The sequence below is a fragment of the Pleurodeles waltl genome, chromosome 1_2 (genome assembly GCF_031143425.1).
Source record: "Pleurodeles waltl isolate 20211129_DDA chromosome 1_2, aPleWal1.hap1.20221129, whole genome shotgun sequence".
NCBI classification, from domain to species: domain Eukaryota; kingdom Metazoa; phylum Chordata; class Amphibia; order Caudata; family Salamandridae; genus Pleurodeles; species Pleurodeles waltl.
The window spans coordinates 247,499,699-247,524,138 of NC_090437.1; the positions used below are offsets into that span (position 1 = coordinate 247,499,699).

At 44.9% G+C, this 24,440-nt stretch overlaps 1 protein-coding gene across 1 annotated transcript in view; it reads left to right on the forward strand.

Annotated features, from left to right (window-relative positions):
* CCSER1 (coiled-coil serine rich protein 1) overlaps positions 1-24,440 on the forward strand; it is a 2,320,004-nt gene that overhangs the window by 446,759 nt on the left and 1,848,805 nt on the right. Inside the window, exon 3 of the mRNA XM_069237981.1 lies at positions 16,559-16,746. Coding sequence (XP_069094082.1) covers positions 16,559-16,746 — 188 coding nt within the window. The remainder of the gene's footprint in view (positions 1-16,558; positions 16,747-24,440) is intronic.

The following is a 24,440-nucleotide window of genomic DNA, read 5'->3' on the forward strand; positions in this document are numbered from 1 at the left end:
GACAGGGTGACAAAACAAGAAAGGAGGGGGAGAGAGACAAAGGATACACTTGGTCAATGGCGGCACCAACACCACTGTTGGCGTACACAACACACTCACACACACGGAACAGCCCTACGCACTAGGCAATGCACTACCAGTTACCATGCTAGTCACCAGGCCATGGCTAGGGACACATACCACCAAATGCAGCTTACCTGAGACCCACACCCCCCCGATCAGTAGTGGATGCCTACTAGCTAGGTTGGAGGAATTTCACATCAGAACCCTACCCAACATGGGACCCACTCTGCAATGTCAGCCCTGGCCTAGGGGCACCCACAGGCACACATCCCCCACCCGGATACCACCCCACCAGGCATACGTAGTAATGAAGGGCACTGTACTCACCCCCTTGTTGCTGCTGTGATGCCCCCAAGTGCCCATCCAGCTCCGGATAGGCCACCGCCAGTATGCCGGCCATCAGGGGGTCAGGGTTCGATGGGCACCCCTTCCTCGTTGGGAGGCCATCCCCAGCTAGGCCTCCACTGTCTTCCATGCCCAGTGTCTCAGGTCCTCCCACCGTTTCCGACAGTGGGTTCTCCGCCTGTCGTAGACCCCCAGGGTCTGCACCTTCTTGGCGATGGTACGCCATATACCCTTCTTTTGATGGGCGCTGACCTGCAGAGAAATACACACAGGGAATGGTATTAGTCCGACCGTCCTGCCTGTTACACACATGGCCCACCATCCCCATTAGCACAGACATGACCCAGCATACAGGGTGCATGCTGCCCAGGGCCCATCCACCAACCCCCCTACACGAGGCCTCCACACACAGCACTCCATGCATCCATGTCCCATGCATTGTACTCACAGTGTACTCACCTGTTGATCTGGAGGACCATACAGCAGTCGGTACTGGGGGTAGGACCCCATCTACTAATCGCTCCAACTCTGCTGAGGTGAAGGCAGGGGCCCTTTCCCCAGCCACACGAGCCATGGTAGGTTCCAGACACAGGTCACAGCAGCACATGCAGTGTAGGTCCTCTCCTGTTGAAGGTCAGGTAGCAAGTGAGTGAACAGATAGAAAATGGCGGTCACGTCCGCGGTGGTGCCTACTGTCACCGCTGGCGTACATCACCATTGGGCACTGTACCCCGTAGGGCCCAATGATAGCCAATGAGGAGTTGCACAGTGGTTCTCGACCGCCTCGCGCAACAGCACACAACGTCAGCAGAATTACATAATTTCGACCTGTCCCTCCATACTGGACAGGCGGATGCCATTTTGGGGGGGAGGGCAGGCCATGGATCCTAAATGCGTCACAGTTCACAATTTCACATTCTGGACATATGCCACCAACATATTGTAACAATCACAATATGCATTGAACTGTAGTAGTTACAATGTACAGATAATGACTAGCTGCTCACTCTTTTACCCCATAGAATGCAACCACTGCAGATGAATAGAAGATGGAGACACCCCCGTGTACAGAGCTGTGTGCCCAATTGGAGCGTGACCTGATAACTGCTATCCGTCACCCCACTGGGATCCCCCTCTTGTGCAAGTCCTATCTGTGCTTCATTTCTTGGCAACTGGTTCTTTCCAAGTCACAGGGGGCTTGGCAGCAGGAATGTCACAGCCAGTGTTCTCAATAGTGCTGACCAGAGTGTTGTCTGCCCTGATTAAACACAGGTGCAGCTGCATCGTTTTCCCTCAGGTTGAAGATTTGGCAACTGTGAAGGCTGACTTCTATGCAATGGGACATATCCCCAACATAATTGGTGCAATTGATGGGACACATATTACATTTGTCCCCCCCCCGGCAAAATAAACAGGTCTTCAGAAATCGTAAAAGTTATCACTCGATGAATGTGCAGATGGTGTGTTTGGTGGACCAGTACATCTCCCATGTCGATGCTAAGTATCCAGGCTCAAGAATAGCAGCATCCCAAATGTGATGGCCCAACTCCAGAGGCACAGGGTGTGGCTAATAGGTGAGCCCTGGTTCCCACCCAGTGGATGTTGGTGTAGGGGTATGGTGTGGGCCATATGGCATAGTGTGTGGCTAACAGTTGACCCTTGATATTTGCATTTGACTCTGGTTACCTCAACCTCTCATGGCTATTGACCCCTGTGAGGAATCCCAGGACAAGGGCAGAGGAACGTTACAATGAGGCACATGGGCGAACAAGAAGGATATTAGAAAGGACCTTCGGCCTCCTGAAGGCCAGGTTTCATTGTCTCCATCTAACAGGAGGATCCCTGTGCTACTCACCCAAGAAGGTCTGCCAGATCATCGTGGCATGCTGTATGTTCCACAACCTTGCCTTGTGAGGCCATGTGCCTTTTCTGCAGGAGGAGGAGGCTGGAGATGGCCGTGTGGTAGCAGTGGACCATGTGGACAGTGAAGATGAGGAGGCAGAGGATGAGGATGAGGACAACAGAAGTGCAGTCATTCATCAATACTTCCAATGACACACAGGTAAGACAGTGTTATTTCACATTTCATTGACAGTTTGATGTGTGGCATTGTCACTGGCATGCTGTGAATTACCACTTCTATGCCCACTCACTGTACCCATTGGCATCTATTTTTGCAGATGTTGGTGCCCCACTATTGCTCCTGGTGTGTTCACTACAGCCAACTACAGGTCTTTCCTATGTAAATATTACTGTACAGTTAAATTGCAATGTTTAAACCTTGTTAAATGAATACATTTTGAAATCATTTGACATACTCCATACTTGTATTTTTTCAAAGTGTGTTTTTTGCAGTGCTCTGATGAAAAGGGGGAAGTGCAGTGGGCTGGGGTGATGATGGAAGAAAGTCCAGGTTAGAGTCCAGTCTATTTGTAGCACAGGTGCAATGTCCAAGGGTGACAGAGTGGGACACAAGGGTGACAATCAGGAGAGTCTTATTTCCTGGTGGGGGTCTTGGCAATAGTCTCTGGCTTCTGCCTGGATCACAGGGAATGTTTGCAGGATGGTTCTCCTTCTGGAGGGGGAGGGGTGCTGGTGACCTGTTGGTCCTGTAACGGGGCCTTTTGTCCACTAGCGGTAGCGGAGGTGAAGGGCTGTTTAGTAGTCTGGTGAGTGGCAGGGGCCCGCTGGTGTGCCACTGCCTCCCTCATTATGTTGGCCATGTCTGCCAGCACCCCTGCAATGGAGACCAGGGTGGTGTTAATGGACTCAAAGTCCTCCCTGATCCCCAGGTACTGCCCCTCCTGCAACCGCATGTTCTCCTGCATCTTGTCCATGATCTAGCCAAGCGTATCCTGGGAATGTTGGTATGCTCCCAGGATCGCGGTGAGTGCCTCCTGGAGAGTCGATTCCCTGGGCCTGTCCTCCCCCTGGCGCACAGCAGTCCTCCCAGCTTCCCTGTTGTCCTGTGTCTCTGTCCCCTGAACCGTGTGCCCACTGCCACTAACCCCAGGTCCTTGATTGTCCTGGGTTTGTGGTGTGCCCTGGGGTCCCTCTAGTGGTGGACAGACTGCTGATTGACGTGCCCTGGGTACAGAGGTATGGGCCCGCTGGGTGGGTGCTATGGTGGTGTTTCCTGAGGGGGGAGGCTCTGTGGTGGTGTGAGAGTGTTACTGGGTAAACGACTGTCCGGAGGTCCCTGATGGGCCAGGTTGGTCATCCATATCCAGGCGACCAGAGCTGCTGTCATCACTGTGGGCCTCTTCTGTGGGGGGACTGGATGTTGCTGGCACCTCTTCTCCGGTGACATTGGCTGGGGTACCTGTGGGGATGTAAATGCAGTGTTATTGTTTCTGCGTGTGACATATTGTGTATCGGTGGGTTGCCCTCTATGGTTGTTATTGCCCTGGCAGCTTTGCCTTGTGTGAGTTGTTATTCGGTGGGCTAGGTGATTCTCTCTAGTGTGCATGCTGTAGTGATAGGTGTCCATGCAGGTCAGTGAGTGGTGTCCATGCATTGGTAGGTCATGCAGGGTTTGGCATTGGGATGAGTGGGTTGTGATGGTGGTGTGTGTGGGAAGTGGTGGGGGGATGAGAGTGAGGGTAAGGGTGGAGGTATGTGATGGCATGCAGGAAGGGGGGTGATAGTAATAGAGAGCTGACTTACCCATCCGTCCAGTCCTCCTGCTACTCCTGCCATCCCTCAGGATGCATAATTGCCAAGACTTTCTCCACCCATGATGTTAGTTGTGGGGAGGAGTTGGGGGTTCACTGCCATTCCTCTGTACAGCGAGTTGGTGTCTTGCTGCAATGGAACGCACTTTCCCTCGTAGGTCGTTCCACCTCTTCCTGATGTTGTCCCATGTTCTGGAGTGCTGTCCCACGGCGTTGACCCTGTTCACAATCCTCCACCATAGGTCCATCTTCCTAGCAATTGATATCTGCTGCACCTGTGATCCAAATAGCTGTGGCTCTACCCGGATGATTTCCTCCATCATGACCCCTAGCTCCTCCTTAGAGAATCTGGGGTGTCGTTGTTGTGCCCTGGGTGTAGTGTGAGTGGTGTAGGTGAGGGTGTGTAGGGTGATGTGTTGGGGTGTGTGATGTAAGGTGCTTGTGTGGTGTATAGGTGATGGTAGAATGCGGCTCTGGTTGTGTGAGTGCTCTTGCTGTCTCTCTCTGCTGGCAATTATTTGTAGTCGTAAAAGTTTGTGGGTAGTTTGTGTGTGTGTTTTATAGTGGTGTGGTGTGTGTATGTGTGTCAGGTGTGTGTAGTTTGAATTGACCAATGTGGTGTTGTTTTGTTTGTGTGTGTGTATTTTGAGCACTGTGGTATGTACCGCCAATGGTTTACCGCCATTGAATGTCCGCCACGGTGATTCGTGGGTCATAATGTTGTGGACTTAGTTCTGTTGGCATAACGGTGTGGGTTTTGCTACCACCAGTTTATCACTGACCTTTGGGCTGGCGGATTTGTATGCGTGGCTATATATTGATGGATTGGTGTGTGTGTGTGTCATAATATGGTTAGCGGATATCTGCGGCTGTGGCGGTATGTTGGCGGAAGTCAGCATGGCGGTATGTGGGATTTACCGCCAATGTCATATTGAGAGCCATTATCTCTTTAGATTGATGGTAAGAAGACAATTTTGACTCTAGTCTGTCAATCTATGTGTTTAATCTAAACTTCTAATTTGTTAGAATGCCATGTTAGCACATTGGTTACTGCAAACAAAGTTGAGCTAATTTAAATAAATATGGTTTCTGTTGGGTCCCAGATGGGAGTATGGTTGATTGTCAAGTTTGGAACCCTTTGCTGTATTTGCTCCATGTCATCTAGAACTTTTGCATCTGAATCATTTAGGATAAACCTTTTTGAGTTTGTGTGCTGGTTTTGTTTGTCAGTCTTTGATGAAGAGCTCAGCTTTGTAGATGGAGACTTACAGGTGGCCATAGATTAATCAGCTAGGTCCTTTATCACATCCCTCTTGATGGTGTTGTGAATCTGTGTCACTGTCTCAATACTTTGAGGGTAAAAAGGCACTGGTAGTGAGTTAACTATGCAATTTGCGAGGATGGTTGTGACCACTGGGCCCACCACTATGTCAATGGGATCCAAGGACGAGGAAATCTCAATAATTGCATTGTTATTTCCCGCTTGATGATGCATTGGGGTGAGACTGAAAGATCCTCTGTATTAGAAGGTTTGCTGCTTCATTTGTGCCAAGTATCACTTGAGGTTTGTCACCCTATGCTTTAAGAGGAGGGTTACCTTGGGTTACCTTGGTTCAGTTTCCTGAGTTTATTAGGATTTAAGAAATAGTATTTGATAGAAAGGGTGTATATCTATGATTTCTCATGCATTTTTAAGACATTCCCCATGGGCCATCCAGGCTGAGAAACCTATGTGGGGACCATTGTACTTGACATAAAATTGTTTTTTTGCACTTAGAGTTCTTAGAAGCCTTTGCATTTTTACGCCTCATTATAAATACGTTGTGAGACAATTTCCAATTTACTGTAAAGGTGGATCTTGTTTTTGTCCAGCTTTGAGCCTTCGGTATTTTGTTACATTGAATGATGTCTCTGAGAAGTGGACATTTAGATATTAGCTTGGGCGCAAACTGCATTGGTGGCCTAAGTTACAGGAGGAGCAAACCCTGCCTCTTTTTGCCCCTGCAGTTCACCCACTTTCCTATGAGTGTGCCAGGGTGGACTTTAGGGAGGGGGGACTCAGAAGTTGTTTGAAGTTGCACCCAAGAATGACAAATACTAGGTGTGGGTGCAGCCTCACCTTCCCTTCAGTTATAGAGTGTGCACCAAATATAGCCCTGGGAAGGCCAATTTGTGGTTAACTGGCTCACTGTTAGTTCTGCAGGTGCTACAGTCATCTCTGTGAGGGTCCTATATAGCGGCCAAGAAGAGGAAGCAATGTGGGACATTATGAGCAGCATAAGCAACATAGACCTCAGCATCTTCTGCCTGAGCTGCACTACAGTTATGTAGCGGAGCGACAAAAGTGCAGCACAGGAGTGGGGCAAGGTGACAGGCAGTCAGGAGTCAAACTGGATGTAATGTTCGAGTGTGCTCGGTGGCTGGCAGCAGCTGGTCAACAGTGGTGAATAAACAGGGAGACACCCACTTGGGAGCAAGCTGCACCAACCTAACGCTGGCTGTCTCCACTCCCCCACATGAAGCTGGCTAATGCCTATGAATTTACAGTCTGGCCATCTACTGCCTTAGCCTGCTGTCGGCTGTTCGATTCTCCTCAGAGGTTGATGGTAAGTAGACCACATGCCTTGCACCTGGCAGCTCTGTGTGACTCTGCTTGCTTGCTCGTGATTACTCCACCCCTCACGTACCTCGTATCTCATGTCTCACAGCTTCAGATCTTTCAAGGGTAGTCTGAGTGAGTCCCTTATCTATTTGTTGAGTTTTTACATTTTCAATTGTAATATGAAACTTCTCCTTTGACCACAAATCTGTTCATTCTTGAAACACATTTTTTTCAACTCTTGTTCTCTAATTCTTGCAATGAAGTTATTATACACACAAAAAAGCTCATCTGTGCAACATGATTCAGTACAGGACATCTGCAATGTTTTATATCCACCTTAGCAATTTTCTCTTTATTATCCACAGATGGTTACCATACCATTGTTGATTGCAGGCTTGTGTATCAACATAATTCACTATTTTAATTGCGCGATGATCACTTCCACAAAGTTCACCCACATGTGGGCATGTTCTATGAAACAATAGTGGGATATCATAATTGCATATTCAAGTAAGGGACTCGTTCTCTGATTTTCAAATGTGGGCCTTGCGGGTTGATCTCACTGTGATCTGTTATTGGTTACAATTAAGTTAAATGCTTATACATTTTCAGTCAGCTTTTTCCTCTTTTATTTTTCTGATGGAATGTAACAAGTGATCTGGACTCTCCAAACTTTCTTAGGTTTTCCCAGAAAAATTCCACACTGGGACTCTTACTATTTTCCCTTTGAGGTCTTCCAATAGAAGGACTGGAAATCCACCAAAGTCCTTTTCATCTATTAACCTTGCAAGGGAGATAGATTTGTTTTTTCTTTACCTGGTAGTCTATAAATATTCATTAGTGTAATTTTTATAAATCCATTATTGCTCTCCTTTGTCCCTACACATTAACACAGTTAACACGTTAGTGAGTTTATGACATGTGTGAACCACATCTAGTTGGAATGGTGTGTTTATTGGAAATGTGGCCTTCCATGATGCACTTTACTTGCTTTGTGGCCAATTGCCATATAAATTGCTATGAATTTATGAAAAATGCAATGCTTCTTGAAGTGTAGTGACTGCTATTTCCTGTCTACCTTGTTCACTTTCAAACCACTTTTTGTTCATCTGTGCCACATTCCAGGTAACTATATTCGATATCTGCCACTATCAATGCTGAACTGTTATTAGATTTTTCTTGTGTTCTAGAGTGCTTACTTACCACAACCAATCCCCACTTCCCCACTTATAGTAGTTTTATAATGCTTAACCCACTTGTATGTTTTTTACTACAGTCTTATCTTGTACTTCTTTTTCAGCCTTTTTAAGTACATAATTAAGCAGCAGACTTGTTCTTTTTTTCGTCATGTCATGATCAACAACGGTCATCACTCACTGCACTCTAAAGGGGTGGGGCGGCGCGCGAGGGTGGGTGGGAGAAACAAAAATATTTAATAAATTAAATAATAAAAAAGCACCTGCTCCACCGCCATGCTGCACGTCTCTTTTTTCCAAACTACAGGCACAGTATCCCAGCCTGCCCTGTGGCCAACCCCGACGCTGCTCAGAGCAGCGTTAGGATTGGCTGAGAGCGCCCAGCTACGGTGCTTCCAGGCAGACTGGGAGCCTGGGCCTTTTCTCTCCAGCCCTGCAAAAACAGTGCCAGGCTGGAGAGAGCACAGTGTGCCTGTGTGTGGCCTGCCCGAGACGGCTGGCCAGACACACATGCGCACTGAGGGGAGTGCACAGTGCACTCCTCTCATCCCTCTCATCACCGATGGCCCTGTCCTTTAACAACGAAATGATAATAAACACAATTTATTATCGTTTCGTTGCTAAAGGCTTGCAGCTGCTGCTGCTCGCGGGGGCGAAGCTCCTCCTCCAGAGCGGAGGAGCCACCGCTGATCAACACAAACCCTTTGTTTTTACTCACATAGGGCCTGATTTTGGGTTTGGCTGGACTACTGCTTACCCTATTTAAATATACCTACTGTCCCCCAAGAGATCTCTGCATTTCGAATAGCTGCTGTCATGGCAATTCTGTGGAAGGCACTGAAAGTTTTGCGAAATTGCCAACCATTAAATGCAGCTGATCCGCAGATGTTTTTGTGCTTCAAAAACAAACTTCCGAAGTGTGGGGGGGTAAGATCATTATTTTTTTCTGTTCCGTAAACAGTCTTTCCCTGGTAGTCTTGAACAGGAAAAAATATACATTTGATCTTCTGCTCTAAATGGGACACATCTTCTGATGTACTTACATGGACTATCCAAACGCTCACGAATGTTTTTTTGCTGCTGAATCCAGAAATATTGAAATCTTCTTGACTCTAAGTAGAGCAGGCGGACTGGCAGTACAGTGGAAAGGTTACTCCACTAAGTTTGGGGAAAAGCACCTTGTCTATCAAACTCTAATTTATACTTTTTTTGTGTGGCATTTGCGTCATTTTTTTATGCAAAAGTGGCACAAACTTACAAAATACAATTGTATTTTGTAAGTTTATGGCGCTTTTGCATCAAAAATTATGCAAATGCGGTGCAAAAAAGTATAAATCAGGGCCACAGTTTTTTAACCTGTACTGGCAGGATATCTATCCATTAATTTTCCCCATGAGTGTCACCTATATTACTTAAGGTGCTTAGTGCACAATCTAATATGCTGCTTAATTCTGTATCCTATGGATTCATTTTTACCATTTCTGGGTCCTTCTTTGTAACATCTTGCTTAACACCCACACCACATTTAGTGGCAAATTTAAGAATTAAGGCCCATATTTATCCTTTTTTAGCACCGCATTTGCGCCGCTTTTTGACATAAAATCAGCGCAAACTTACAAAATACAGTTGTATTTTGTAAGTTTACGCCGATTTTGCATAAAAAAATGACGCAAATGCGGCGCTAAAAAATATAAATATGGGCCTAAGAATTTATATTGCCACATTAGCGTTATTTTTTTATGCTAATGTGGCGTTATTATGGCAAAAATGTCAAGCCATATTTAAAGCATGGCACATTGCATGCGTTGTGCCACTTTGTAATCCCTTGCACCACATTATGCCAGCTCCAAGCATAATATATGTAAGGGGTCGTTCCCCCATTGGGGGGGGGGCAGGAAAAAATAGTGCAAAGAGATCTAAAAGATTTCTTTGCGCCATTGTTTCAGCATTTTTAACACCTGCTCAGAGCAGGCGTTAAAAGGGGGAATACCATTAGTTACAATGGGCCCTTCTGTACTGTTGAGGGTTAGTGTCAAAACACATGGGCTTTTTACAAGCCCCCTGTGCCGCTGTAGCAACTTTTTTTTTTTACGCAGTGGCAGCACAAGCAGTCCCCTACACTGCGCCAAATTTGCAAACTGACGCAATGGGACCATTGCACCAGTTTGGAAAGCCCTGTGCCACCTTACCCCTGTGCCACTTTATACCTGCACCAGGTATAATGTATACTGGGTGGGTGTACCCATGTTAAAAAGCCACACAGTACTGGCACAGTAAAATGTACTACATTTCACTGCGTCATTTGGTGACTTCACTGCGTTAAAAATGTAACACCTGCTCAGAGCAGGCGTTAAACTGATGCAGGGCCTTTTAACATGGGAGCCTTCCATGCATTGCTGGAGTATAATCATTTTTATGACACTAGTCCAGCAATACGTCAGTTTGACACCACAGATACATTAGAATTTCTGACGCATCTGTGGAAACATGCACTATTGAGAGCTGTATCATAAATACAGCACTACCATGGCGTTGTTAGGGGCTCCAGAGCTGGCGCAAAAAAACTGGTGCATTGATTCCTATGTACCAGTTTCTTGTAAATGAGACCCACAGTATCCTTACAATGTAATTAATTGCTGTATGTAGCCGTATGTAGCATCACACACCCCTTTTGCCAAACAATAGCAGTTACATCAATGTCCCTTCCCCCAGCAACGTTGTCCCTGGATGGGCAGTCCACAATATCGCTGCGTGCTAATCCATGACTGTCATGGACAGTAGCAAGGCCATGAGTGGGCTCCAGATATCTCTTGGGCATGAAGACAATACCAAGCCCTCGGCAATAAGGTTCAGTTGCTCTTTGCAATAGACCATGTCAATAATCCAATGTAGGGAGAGCAAACGATTCCAAATCTGTGCATAGAATTCAAGATCATCAATTTTAGGCTTGTATGTGTTTACTAAAGTTACTACAGGGCCACATAGTCTTCCCTGTACTATGAAATAGCGCCCTTGATTGTCTATTTCAGAGTGAGTGACCATGAAGGGAATGCCCTATTTTACCAATAGCAAGACACCCCTTTAGTTTGAGGAGTAGGAAGAGGCTAATTGGACCCCTGCCCACTTGGTCCCCCCGCTGGTTCCATGTGGTACATGAGGTGCATCTCCTGTAGTAGTGCTACTTGTATGAGATGTCTGTCTAGGTAGGTGAAGACCTGTCTTACTTCACAGGGGTTGCTGAGCCCTGTACATTCCAGGTTATGGAGTTCAAACATCGTGGGCACTGGGCCATGGTGTTGTGAGACAATTATGAACTAATTTGTATAACATGGTAAGCAACACAGGGCAAAGCAAAGGGTAGCAGTCAATGACATCACAGTAACAACAGCTTAAATTAACAAAAACACCCCTACCCACTTTGGCATCCCAATCATGGCAAAGACATTCCCATATCCTTTAAGTCAAAAAATCAGAAACATAACCAAACCATTAAAATTTCCAGCGTCTGCTGGTGTAACATAATGAGCAAACATACTGGGTGTCTCCTCGGGAGGGCAGCCTGAGTCCCAGCATTCCTACGGTCAGTGAATGTGGCCATGAGAGACAGCATACTTCTAACCAGTTATGGTCAGTCATGTTTAGAGTGTAGAGTCTGTGGTACAATCAAGAATGGCAGGATCACTAGTTGAGGCACTTATTTCTGACAGGATCCATGGCAGCTCCCTAAACCATTTTATATACCAAGGTACAAGGCCTAGTCATTGTTTTCCAGAACCCTGTGGTTGCTCTGATCTCTCCGGGTGTGCAACCGGGTCTGTTTCATGGCTCCCTATGAATGGATTGTCATAATCAATGCAGAGGAGATCGTATCTTGATAGCCCTCGTAGCCTCCATAACCCCAGCTAGTTAATTGCTTTAATCATCAGTTTTGTTGCCTGATTGCTCACGCTGGAGTGCAGACAGTTTTTTGAGGAACTCCATTGCTGCTATGGTGTTCCTGAAAAATGTTTGTGTCCCTCAGTGATCTATTCGCAGTCAGGCCTGGTCTAGCATTGCGTAGGGTATCTAGCTTGTTGAAGCTTCTTTTTAACTGGGAGACATTCTTTACAGGCTGTCTGAACCACTGCTGTGAAGTCTGAGAAGAATGCCTCCTCATTTCCCTGATAGTTAATGTCTTTCTTCTCCCTCGTGAGTCAAAATGCTGTGTCTTAGTCTCTATAGTTGAGTAGTTTAGCTATGATTGGCCTTGGGGGGGGAGCCCTGGAGCCGGCCTTGCCATCAGCAATCTGTGTGTTCTTTCAACCACCAGCATATGGGATAGGTTGTCAGCACCAAAAATGTCTATTAGCATAGTTTCTGTTTATTGTTCCATTTTTCCTTTGTACTTCGTGAGTTATTGCAGCAGGAGTGTGCCTCTAAGTCCTCATTCTTGGCCTGTATGATCTCTAGAATTTTTCCCTATTTAAGCAATTAGTGCCCACCTTTTGTATGTCATCTTCTGTTGTCAATATGCGTTGTTCCACTGCAGTGATGTGTATTGCCTGCTTATCTATTTTGGCAGTCAAGTGATCCATGCGTATGTTCAAAGTATCTATCTTTCTATTATTAGATTGCAGATTCTGCGTATTTTCTAGTGCAATTGTGCCATGAGGTGATGGGGCTGGCTCCATATCTAAAGTCAAATCTTGTTGGGGTTAATAGCACAAGTTGATTCAAATGTCAGCTGAGGTTGACTTTTATCTGCTTTCTCATTGTGAGCAGCCAGCATGGCATGGTGGTGGGATGGGCGGCAGTGGAATCTCACTATCCTCATTGGGCTGGAGCGCTTGTGTCCAATGTGCTTGATCAAAGATTGCCCTTATCCAGAGCGCCACCACTATGCAGCATGACTCTAGTCTGGGGGACAGGTGGCAGAGGGTTCTGCAAATGTTTTCCCCGATGATCCAACAACTGTTGCAATTGGAGGTCTGTTGCTGAGTGCATGGCAGCCACCTCCCCAGAACAGTAGTGAAGGCTCAATGGCTGCAGCATAGGTGGATGGCAGAGCAGCTTATGTCAGTGCTGGGTACTCATAGTCAGTATTTGTAGCGGACTCTGCCATTCCCATGACTGTCTTTGAAAGCTACGCGCCATGAGAGTGGAGTGTTTCCCAGAACTGCCAAGCTGTAGATTTTGAGGCATATGCGGCTGGAGGGTTTTTTATTCCTTGCGCCTTTTCTCACACATGCTTTAATAGCTAGTCACCCTTCTTGCTCTAGTCGTGGGGAGTTTTCCAAACACTGCACTTGCTCCCGCCAGTACCATCGGCCCCCCACTGCCTCCTCTGGTCTCGCTTGCTTAGCCTGCTCCTCTTTAAAGACTTCATGGTCTCAGCCTGCAAGGTCTCTCATTTGTGCTGCTGTTACTGGACGGCCTTCATCATCATCTTTTGCTTGGCCTCTCTCCACTGCTTCTGCAGCCACTCATCTCTCCAACACCAGACTGGCCGCCCTTGCGCACACTTTCCCGACCCGCATGCTGTGTTGAGCAGATTGTGTCTCCTGGAAGAAGGTCTGGTCTGGTGCAGCAGGGCACTCTGCCAATGGCCACATCTCCATCAGTGACTTCTTGGCCGTATCAGCGGCTCAGCCTTCACATTTCTGCTTCACTATATCTCGCGTGTCGGGTCACCACTGGTGTCATTTTGCAGCAAGCAGCTCACCCTTTGTGTACAAGTAGCTCACAGTCTCGACCTGCCGTGTGACTGCAGCCTCTCGTCTTGATCCCCTCACAATAAGCACAGACTTTGTGATGGGCTACCAAGGGTGAATCAAGCCCTCAGGTCCCATTTTCAGCACACTTGGGACTACGAGCAATCTCACTGCTCTACTACCCCTGTTATTGAGACAATGATGTGCCAGATGGCAGGATAATTATCAAATTGCATCTCCAGGCCAGTGGAGCTGCACTAACTCGCAGCCATCTTGCCTTGGGCTCTCTGCCTCCCCCCCCTCACCCACGTTTGAATGTCATTTTCTACTTTGGATGCGATTAGATCAGTTACTTCAGCCCTTAAATATACATTTTATTTACTCAATGATTTATTCCCATTTCCATTTCTTTTTTTTAGTATACAAAATGAGTTTTCCGTAATTTTCCAAACATATTCACTTGTTATCAGATCATCTTTAGTAGAAGACACTATTTGATGTTCGCCAGTTCCATTCCTATTCTTAACACATACAGGCCCTCATTACAATGGTTGCCGCCCGCCAAGTTGTATCCACCGGGCGGCCGCCAATGCAGCCACACTCCCACGGAGGCCATTTGGAGATCCCCGCTGGGCCGCAACACAGGAGCCGGCTCCAAACGGAGCCGGCGATGTTGCGGCGGTGCGACGAATGCAGTTGCACCTGTCGCGCTTGTTACTGTCTGCTATGCAGACAGTGAAAAGCTCCATAGTGCTGTGGCCGGGGGCCTCGCAACTCCCCTTTCCGCCAGCCTTTTCATGGCGGTTAATACTGCCATGAAAGAGATGGCGGGTGGGGGACTCGTAATCCCCTGGGCAGCGCTGCTAGGAGATTACAACCGCCGGGACAAAAGTGGCGGGAAACTACCGGTCCTGGCGGTGCGACTGCGGCGCATCCACCGCGGTCGTAATGCCTGAGTTTGTAAGGCCAGCCTGTTGGCGGTACAAACTCCAGAACAGCCCTGGCGGTCTTTGACCGTCAGGGTTGTAATGAGGGCCACAGACTTTTAAAAGAATAATAACACAATAATTAGGGTGATTGCATCAAACAGATTTGCTGGTAAACAATGGAGTAACGAAGCTTGGGGGTGGGGGCTGCAAAGTACAGGGAGGTCCACAAGGACTCAGTCAGGAGCTCTCAGGCCAGGGTTCTGTGCTGAGAGAGGGCCCTCGAGCTCGGGCCCCCTGCACAGCGGGGGCTAAAGGTAAATGAAGATAGTTACTTGACAGACCTTTCACATCTCATCTATTCTGCGTTACCTACAGTAGAAGTATGTGTTTCACAGGAATCCTAAATATGACTGTGCCAGCAGGGCTCCTCAATCGAGGTTATAAAGAAAGTTCTAATAATTCCTGGTATCTTTCAATGCCTTCAGAGGTATTGCTGTGGGTCCTGCTGATCTCACCTGACACTCCTCATTGGTGCAATCTGCCCTGAGTCCCTTCCACCACAAACAGATCAGTGCCAATGCTGCAGACAGCACAGGTCACCCACCACCTTCTTGTCTGGGCCAATAGAAGATGCAGGAGTTGGACCTATGGCTCACTGTAGCCATCTGTGGTACTTGCTTTCACTGACATTCACCTCTCAACACCCCACCCTTGGGGCTCCTCGGGAGGTGGGTTATAATAGTGAAGCAGTAGCTGAACAACTCCTAGCCTTCCACTATCAAGCTGCTACAACCCATCAGCAAACCGAGCCCGAGTGTGCAGGCACCACACAGGTATTGTACAAATGTTGCCAGTATCTCCTCAGGTAAGAAGGAGAGTGGAATAGGTTAATTGACACACTTGAACATGAGCATCTGTGGATGGGCACGCACTGATAGGATTCATAAACCTCAAATCCTGAAACGTTTCTCCAGTTTTTCAAATTCTGGCTGATAACATTAGACCATAATTTCGAATGCTGAGAAACTAAGGGTGAAATTGCATTTCCCCCGATCTGATTTTTGGGTGTTTCTATTGCAAAGTACCTATCTGGTGTTCTAGGTGTAGAAAAGAGGCATCCATAAATGTTAGTTATGTCTTTTGAGCAATTAGGCTGCGGTTCCTTTGCTAAAAGTGATCCATTCTCTATATTGTGGCAACATTAGAAAATAAGAATTACATCGTACTGAGACAATAAATAAAGAGTTATTTGTAAATTGGTGAAGATACTTTGGAATGGATGTATAGAGAATTGCAATTGAGTTTGTGCTATGACATGTTGTGTATTTAGTAAGCATTAATATTTATGGGCCTGATTTAAAGTATGACGCATGGCCTGCGGTCTGTCATGGAGGAAAAGGTATTTCTTCCGCCATTCTGGCTAGACTTTCACCTGCCATATTTAGAGATCTAAACTGTCTCTGTCGAGATCTCTGTGCCTTGAGAGGATCCGCCATTGTGCCGCGCTTCTGAAAGCATCGAATGTTTGGTGAATTGCTGTCATTTTTTAAAGCAGCCGCTCAACAAACAAACTTTTTTGTATTCCAAAAACAAACTCCATAACTGGGAGTTTGCTTATGAAAAACAACAGGGTGTTCCTGGAGGTCTCAAACTGGAAAAACACAACAGACCATCTACTCTAAATAGTGTGTAGTCTGTTGGACACACCCTCCCGGCGAGAACTTGTCAGGCTGTCACTGGATTGATTCTGACTGTGGACCTGTCAGGCTGATCACTGCTGTTGGAAACATGATGGTTCAACTGACTATCAAATTGGAGTGCAGTCCGTCAGTTTGGATGACTGGGTTCTCTGCCATTTTTGTGGAACAGGTTCCTGGCGACCAAAGCCTACGTTAGGCCCTTATATGCATATTTATCTTTCCATGGTATATACCATTACTAAAGAGAATGAGTGGATTTGAATATTTAACATTATTTTTCACTTTTCATGTAGCTTTTCTGTACTTACAGAAACAAAGACCTAAAGACTATGAGAATTTACTTTTTTATTTACCTGTAGTTAACTATGCCAGCAGTTTAAGTCCATTCCGAGAGGGGCGATATGTTGAAAGGCGATTGAGGTCTTCTTCCGAAGGCACAGCCGGAAGTAGCAGAACGGCATTAAAATCCAAAGAAGGACATTCAGATGAACGCAGCAGCCTACGAAGGCAGAGGACAAGCTCGACCTCTTCCAATATGAACAGCATGGTATGTACTCTTAGCGTCAATATTGTGTCGTTAGCAGTGTGGTGCAGCAGCTTTTCAGTGTCTTCTGTTAAGAAATCATACCTTCAAGAATAGTTTTTTATTATAACCATGAAATGCCAAACAACAATAACTGGTGGCTTTAGGCTGGGCATGGACCAGTATACAAAGTCTGTGCTCCTGTGCCCTAAATAGCTCATGTCAGACAGACCCAGTGCATTGGACACTGTCATGAAATGGGGCGTGACCCCACTCAGACTGCTCTTGTTGGGAATCATCACTTTCGTTTCCCAGATGGTGCTTATTACAGAAAGGAATGTCTCGCTGTCTCATTTTCCCCTTAGACTGTAGCAGAAGGCAGCAGTGGGGGAGCAGGCAGCATTCCCTCAAGATGTTACCTGCTTCTATAATGTCTCCTTTCCTATGTGAATTTTATTTTGGCTTGGTGATACCTGTAACTTTAACAAGCGATACACATCACACCTTGGTACACTGTCGAGCAGAAATCAGAGAAGAGGTCCCTTGTCCCCTGTCCCTGTAAGCATCTACTCATATTGACACCGATGTGGCAATGAATCACATAGCGAAAACACGTTAATGAATATTCATGAGGCAGTGTTTCTGCCTTATTATACAAAACCCAGCTTCCCTGTAAACAGTTAGTACATTGTGGATATGATAAACCTCTATCCCATTGGCAGATGTGCATAACAAAAACACAGCACATTGCTTTGACAATGCCAGTTGTACATCCTCACCCAGGCGTTTTAGCGTCAGTAATACTATTTCTTTTTAAACAAACGTTTGTCTCGCAATCACAAATGTATCACTACAGTGCAGATGCCAAATTCAATGTTACTACCACAGTATAGTGTAACTAAAGTGTGAGAATGCATGTTGCAATGACGTCAGCGAGGAGACCATCTCTACGGATGCCTACAAGGCCTGTGCACTGTAACTTCTTGATTGCATGGATTTAACTCATTGTAACCTGATTTTAGTTATATACACTTAATTATAGCTACAGCAAATAACAAATCTCCATGGTATAAATCATATGGGCCGCAATACATACTATAATATGCTATGTTTTACCATTGTTAAGGGAGGCTTTATACGTGTTATTAATAATTCAGGCCCTCAATAAATAATCTAAAGGCAGTGATATATTAAACATGTATTTCGATGGGATTGATAAACATGAAATAAATTCATATTTGAGGAGTGGTGCGCGGCGGAGGAGGTGTTTTTCTTTTTCATATTTTTAATTTAATTTTTATTTACACCCACCCACCGAGCGCGCGCTGCCCCTTCTCGTTGTCGCGAGCCGTGACTGGTTTCGGCCCCCACATGGTTCCACATGTAAGAAGGTATACTTATTTTTTCAAAAGCAAGTAGATAAGTAAACAGAATCAAGAATAGAAGAGGAAAGAAATTAATGTTACCTCTTTAATGCGGAGGTGGGCATAGAGTTTTGCTCTAGCCAATGAAGATGATCTGTTATCTGTTGCAGTATAAATAGAATATCTTTTCAGGTGTATAGCTTTCATCTAGTTTTATTGTGAGAAGAAGAGGGTAAAGATGGTATTGGTAAGTTACTTTTCTAGGTTTTTGTGTTTTCTAGAGTAGTGGTTCCCAAACTGTGATCCTGGGACCACTGGGGGTCCGCGAAGCCTCCTCAGGGGGTCCGCGACTGCTTAGAAAATTATATATAATTAACAGATTGGGTCCACAGCTTTCAGTAATGACTCATTGGGGGGTCCCCAGATTCTAATAAGGATCCAGTAATGGTCCCCGGGATCCAGTAATGGTAAAGTGAAGTGGGAGTCCACATAAGACAAATGGTTGGGAACTGCTGTTCTAGAGCACTCCCTTAGAGAATAATATATTCTCTAAGAGAGAATATTTTATATATATATATATATATATGTGTATATATATATATATATATATAAAACCTAGTGGTGATCACCACTAGGTAGCTATATTCAGTACCTTGTTTCTCTATAAAAATCGTTTTTTTACTTTCCTATATCTATGGCACTGATTGAGGAATCTTCACAAAACATTCCAAAAAAGTTTACTAGTCCCCATTAATTTTTCCATAGGGATTTTTAACAGCGATAGTGCCTAAACTACTGGATGGAATTACACCAAATTCAGCAGAAAGGTAGGCCCTGGTCCAGCAGGACTTGTTTTTTTATTTTGGTGTAAATCCGTTCAGTAGTTTTAGAAAAATTAAAGAAAATCCATATGTATATATATATATAAATATATATGTATATATATGTATATATATATATATATATATATATATATATATATATATATATATATATAGGACAGAAAGGATTTGCGATCCCTCCTGATCTCGTGCTGAGATCTGAACGGCTGACAACACTTCAGCAACAAAGCTGTTGAAATGTTGGCAAACACTTTGGGACTCCGATGAAGCTGAGTCCTTGAAACAAATAATGAAAAATACAAAAGGGGCTGGAGTATGAGCACCGTGACTCCTTAGCTCTGGTGCTGGGGTCCCGAAGGGACCCTCCCAGGGCTAAAATGCATTTTTATTAAAAAAAATTACCATGAATTCACGACGGGGTTGCAAATATGCAGAAACATTTTTTTTAAAAAAAACAAGCATGGGCTCCTGCGCTCGTTTTTAACTAAGCCTCTGGGTGGGGCATGTCCTGGGGCACTTTTTTCTAATAGACGGGGCTCCTGGGCCCCTACAGGCCCAAGGTCCACCACCTACCTGGGGCAATTTATAAAATATGAGCCCTGGGGACCACCACCTCCCCGAGGCTATACTGAAGTATAAGCAGGGGGCCGTGCAGCCCCGCCGCCCTGGGGGCCACCACCTCCGGGACATTTGAGAAATTGTGTGCAGAGGGGTCCGATTAAGCCTCCCGCCTCAGTTTCAGGGATCACCAGCCCTGGGGCATTTAACAAATTGGGCTTGGGGAGCCCCTGCGGACCCGGGCATCATGACCTCCCTGGGGCTATAATAAAAATGATTACAGAGGGTCCATTTCAGACCTCCTTTAGCCCCGGGGATCACCACCTCCCTGGGGCTATGATGGTTGGAGAGGGGCCGCGCTACCCCCTCAAGCAAGAAGCCACTGATGGCGCTGGGGGCTGCCAGCCACCAAAGCTGGCTCCTGCTATGTCCCAGGGTGCCCACCCCTGGGACATAGCTGTTTGCTGTGGCTTGGCTGCAATTTTGAAGCTGCAGCCAAGCCACAGCAGACACTTTGGTTTTTGACAGAAGGACCTGTTAAGAAGATGGTCACTCTGAAAAAAGAAAGAAGAGGAATCAAGGGGAATTAAGTCAAGGTCTGTTGTTTAATGCAGGGTTGTAGGAATATAGTGTTAGAAGGCTTTCTGAGATAGCAAGCAATTGGAGGATGGAAACTGTAGAGAACAACAACATTATACATAGTGCACCCTATCCAGAGCATGCAGCTTGATCATTCAATCCAGTTATACACATCATTTAAAATTTAGGGGCCTCTAGCCTGCTGTTGCCAAGCCTATGTGAACAGTTTTAAACATAGTCTGGAGTATTCCAACCTTGGTATAGGGTGTGTATGTTGCACTAGTGGATTTGGTGCTGAAAAAAGATCTCATTTAAGATCTCCCCTCACTATTCGTTAGGTAAAGGTTGTTTTCACTCATTCACAAAAAAAGTAATTAATTGTTGAGAGCATCTCACAAGTGCACAGTAAGATTTTAACCCTGTCACCTAATCCCATCAATGTGTATATTGTGCTTGTTTGTGTATGTGGCCACTGTAGTATATGCATTACATGTATAAGCTAAGAAGAGTGATGTAGGCCTGTGAATTGTATTTTGAAACCCCCTGGCCTATTTCTGTGCGCAAGAAGGGGTGATGTTGTTTTCCAAAACAGTGGAAGTGTATCATGAATGAAGCAGGAGGGAGAAGACCTAGACAATGAAATGTGAACAAAGGAAACAAAGCTCCTTTAGAAATTTGATTAGGCCCTTTTGCTGAGAGGGGCTCCTGACGTGACTTCCTGTAGAACTGGCACTTGGTGGATGGTGTAGGTGAAGGGGGCTTGCAGTCTCATTTGCTCATTATGAGAAGGGTCATTTAGCTAGAACCACCCTTTTCTCACCTTCGTGGTCACTGTCTCTTTGGCTGTTGATAGCCAACTGCTGATAGTTCACACCTCTTGGTGCCTCTGTTGAGGGTGATCCAGGCTGGAGACTACCCTGCTGTGAGGAACATCACCCCACACAAAGGCTCTGCCTGCAGAACACACTAGATGCAGTTTGAACAAAAGTCATCCCAAACTAGTTCTCCTGTCTACAGATTCAGGAAAAAATAGCACATTCAAAAACTCAGGTCAGGTACATTGGCCATGGTCTGTCAGCATGTGTTGCTTCCACATTGTGAACGCAGTTCATCTCTAGCCACCTCATTGTATCAAACTTCACCCCTTTGATCTCATCAGCCACTGGGGGAGCAGTTTAAAGTGTCTTCACTTTTGTTGGACTCCATCATGTGAACTCAAAGAAAGCCCCATCTTCTGGAGGAATGTAGTGGGGAGTGGAGGTTTATATAGCTGTATAAAACTCTGAAGTCGACTCTGAGGCATTGACCACTCTGTGCCAGGAGTCTGATAGAGCCTGTGGCCCTTTGTCTGTTTCTGGGGTCCAAATAATCTTTCTTTCTCAGTTCTGAGGGGTAAAGAGTAACCACATTCAATCTTGCCACACAGTTTCTTTGCAACCCAAATGTCACATAATAACATTCTGAGTCAGTTTGTAGGGTTAAATAGGTTTATGACAAACACAAAGTCAAAGCTACATAAATGAGTCTCAAAACCATGGTATAAACATATAGTATCACTAAAGGAGAATTAAAGCTCACACAATGTTAATCCTAGTTAGCATATACAAGACTAAAACTTATATTGGAATGATACAAAAGATCAAGAAAGGCATATGAGTCTTGACTACAAGAGCCAACCGTCCCTGCCTAGCCATCTAATCTAAACTCTAATCATCCTAATGCTAGAAATATTTGAGAAAGGTCTACAAACAGAAATTCTGTAGAATATTCTGTTAAGAGAGGTATGATGGCAAGAAGCCGGGTCTGTTCAGCTCTAAAGATATTAAAGGATCTGAATCTTAACTAAATAAACCCTCCTTAAATAACAATTTCCGAGGATGATGACATCACAGTGGAAGCTTCTCGAATTAAACCCTAATTAAATTTGATTGTAAGTTACAATTTCCAACCCCTGACACATCCTATCTTGATACTCCAAGCCATGCTTCCAAAACACTCCTCTCTTTGTCCTTGCATTGTTCGTCCCTGTTTTTTTCATCTTTCACACATAGTGAGCTTCTTGTTGACCACGTCTCCGCTTCTAACATCTGCATCCTGAAAGAAACATTCCACAAAGAATGTTAAGTAGAAAAAGAAAATTATATGTGTAGGCCTTCACTCCAGGCAAGTTAATAAAACTCAAATATATTTGCAAAATACATGAATTCTAAACACTAAATATAGGAACATACAAGACGAATACTACTATTTAAATGTTATTCTCGGAAAGATAATCATAAAATGTTGATTATATGTCATAAACAAAGATGCACTCCACTCGTGCTTTGCAGAGCGTAAATTTAACGAATCATATTAAATGTTACGCAAAATGTGGCCACCATCTTGTGACCACCAGAATGATCACCTCTTCACGTTCCTTTCCTCAGCTACGTAGTGCCACAGCCAAGCTATGCTCTTTCAGGTCCTGTGAGACTACCTGGTGCACAGGACCTTAAAGCAAAAAGTTTGCCTGCTTCCCTTGATATGTATCCCGGGTCTGGTGTGTACATATTTTTCACGTTTAAATAAGTAATAAATGAAGGTTGTCCCCTCTTACCACTGCTGTTCTTGCTGGCTGTAGAAGTACTTATGGATTCCATTAGAGATAGTTAATCTTTAGCTGACATTCTGGTAGGTAGCTGTGTTTACAAAGTGGCAGCATACACTTAAAATATTCTGGTGTTCACTGAAAAGGCATACTCTTCCATCCCAGCTCCACTTAAGAATATAACCTAACATCTGGCTATGCTCTTAACAGAACTAAATTAGATGTGTGACTACTAAATCATTTGTGCACATGGAACATCCGAGGGGACATGGGTCTTAAGTGGCAACCTTCCTATCTGGAATGTCTATGGGTCTGGTTCAGTAGTGATCAAGAGTCCATTAACCATTAAACAGAACAAGAACACTGTCCCAGGCAGCAGCTTTATCAACATGTTGGCCTTCAAAATTAATTTTTTTATGGGAAAGTCCCAGGTCAGTGAAAATGATGATATTTCTCATGGTCAATTACTTGCTTAATTTACTCTCAATCCGATTAAGTTCGGACTTCTTCAAGGAGCTGGCTATTTCCTCATCTAGGTTGTTGGGGAAAGATAAAGAGCTAACATTTTAAATTAAAACTTTAAATTAAGTAACTTCCTAGGTCCGATTTATTCGAACTACATATTCCATTACTAAACAGCATATCTGATTAGGCAGGGGACATAATGGCTCTGACCGGGGCTAGCACGAAATTATCAGCAATACTGAGTTACAACAATACTGTTGCCAAAATATTGAGAAGCACGAAATCAGCACTTCAGTAAATATAGGTAAGTGAAGCTTTATTATAGTATGTTCCCCACATACACACACATCTTAATGATACACATTTCTTCATGGTACGTAGATACCCAATTAAGAATGCTAAATCTAATTTTACTTAAATGCATTTACCTCCTCGATATCTTTGGGGTGACTCAATACTCCGTTCTTGATATTCCAGACTACAACTGCTCTGACCCATTTCACTCAATCTATCAGACTTGTTAAAATGTAAAGGTAACTATTAGCTCTTATTGATAATGGTAGCTATTTTCTAGAACCCTAGTTGAGCATCCTCTTATGTTATCATTACGGACACACAACAATCACTCATTAAACTAGGAAAGTCGATGAAAATTAAAATACACAAATCCTCTCTAATGTCCTTGTATCACAACGACAGACTACAAAGGGATGGGAAGACTGGGGCAGATCCCGGGGAACAACAGAAGATGATTTATAGCATATGGATAGGTGTATGTATTATTTCAGCACTACAACATCAATTTAAGCTACAAAATTTAGGGCCTGAATTCAAGTTTGGAGGATTGAGTACTCCGCCACAAATATGGTGGAGTACTTTTTCCACCAAACTGAAGGTGTGTAAAATGGACGGCCCGCACCCTCTATTTAGTGTCAGATGAACCATCATGTTTATGACAGCAGTGCTCCCACTGGCTCTGCCATTCGAAACCCTACATTGATGGCTCAACAGAGTGGGGTTCATTGGTGAATGTGTACCAGACTGTCCATCCTATTGAGAACAGTCCGGCACTACAAAAACGTAGGAATTACCCCCACATCTTGGTAGATTGGTCATCGGAGTGTCTCTGTGTGGATGGATCCTAAATAAATTACAGCAGCACCACATAAGAAGCAATTGTGAAGATTTGTTTCCCACAAGCTCTGATGTGCAACCAGTTCAATCCTTCCTAAAACTGTATTGTATATGGACAGTCTCAAGTCCTTGTGCTCCTCACCTTGCACAAGAGAAATCAAAGCTCCTTCCAACACCCCCAACCTCAAC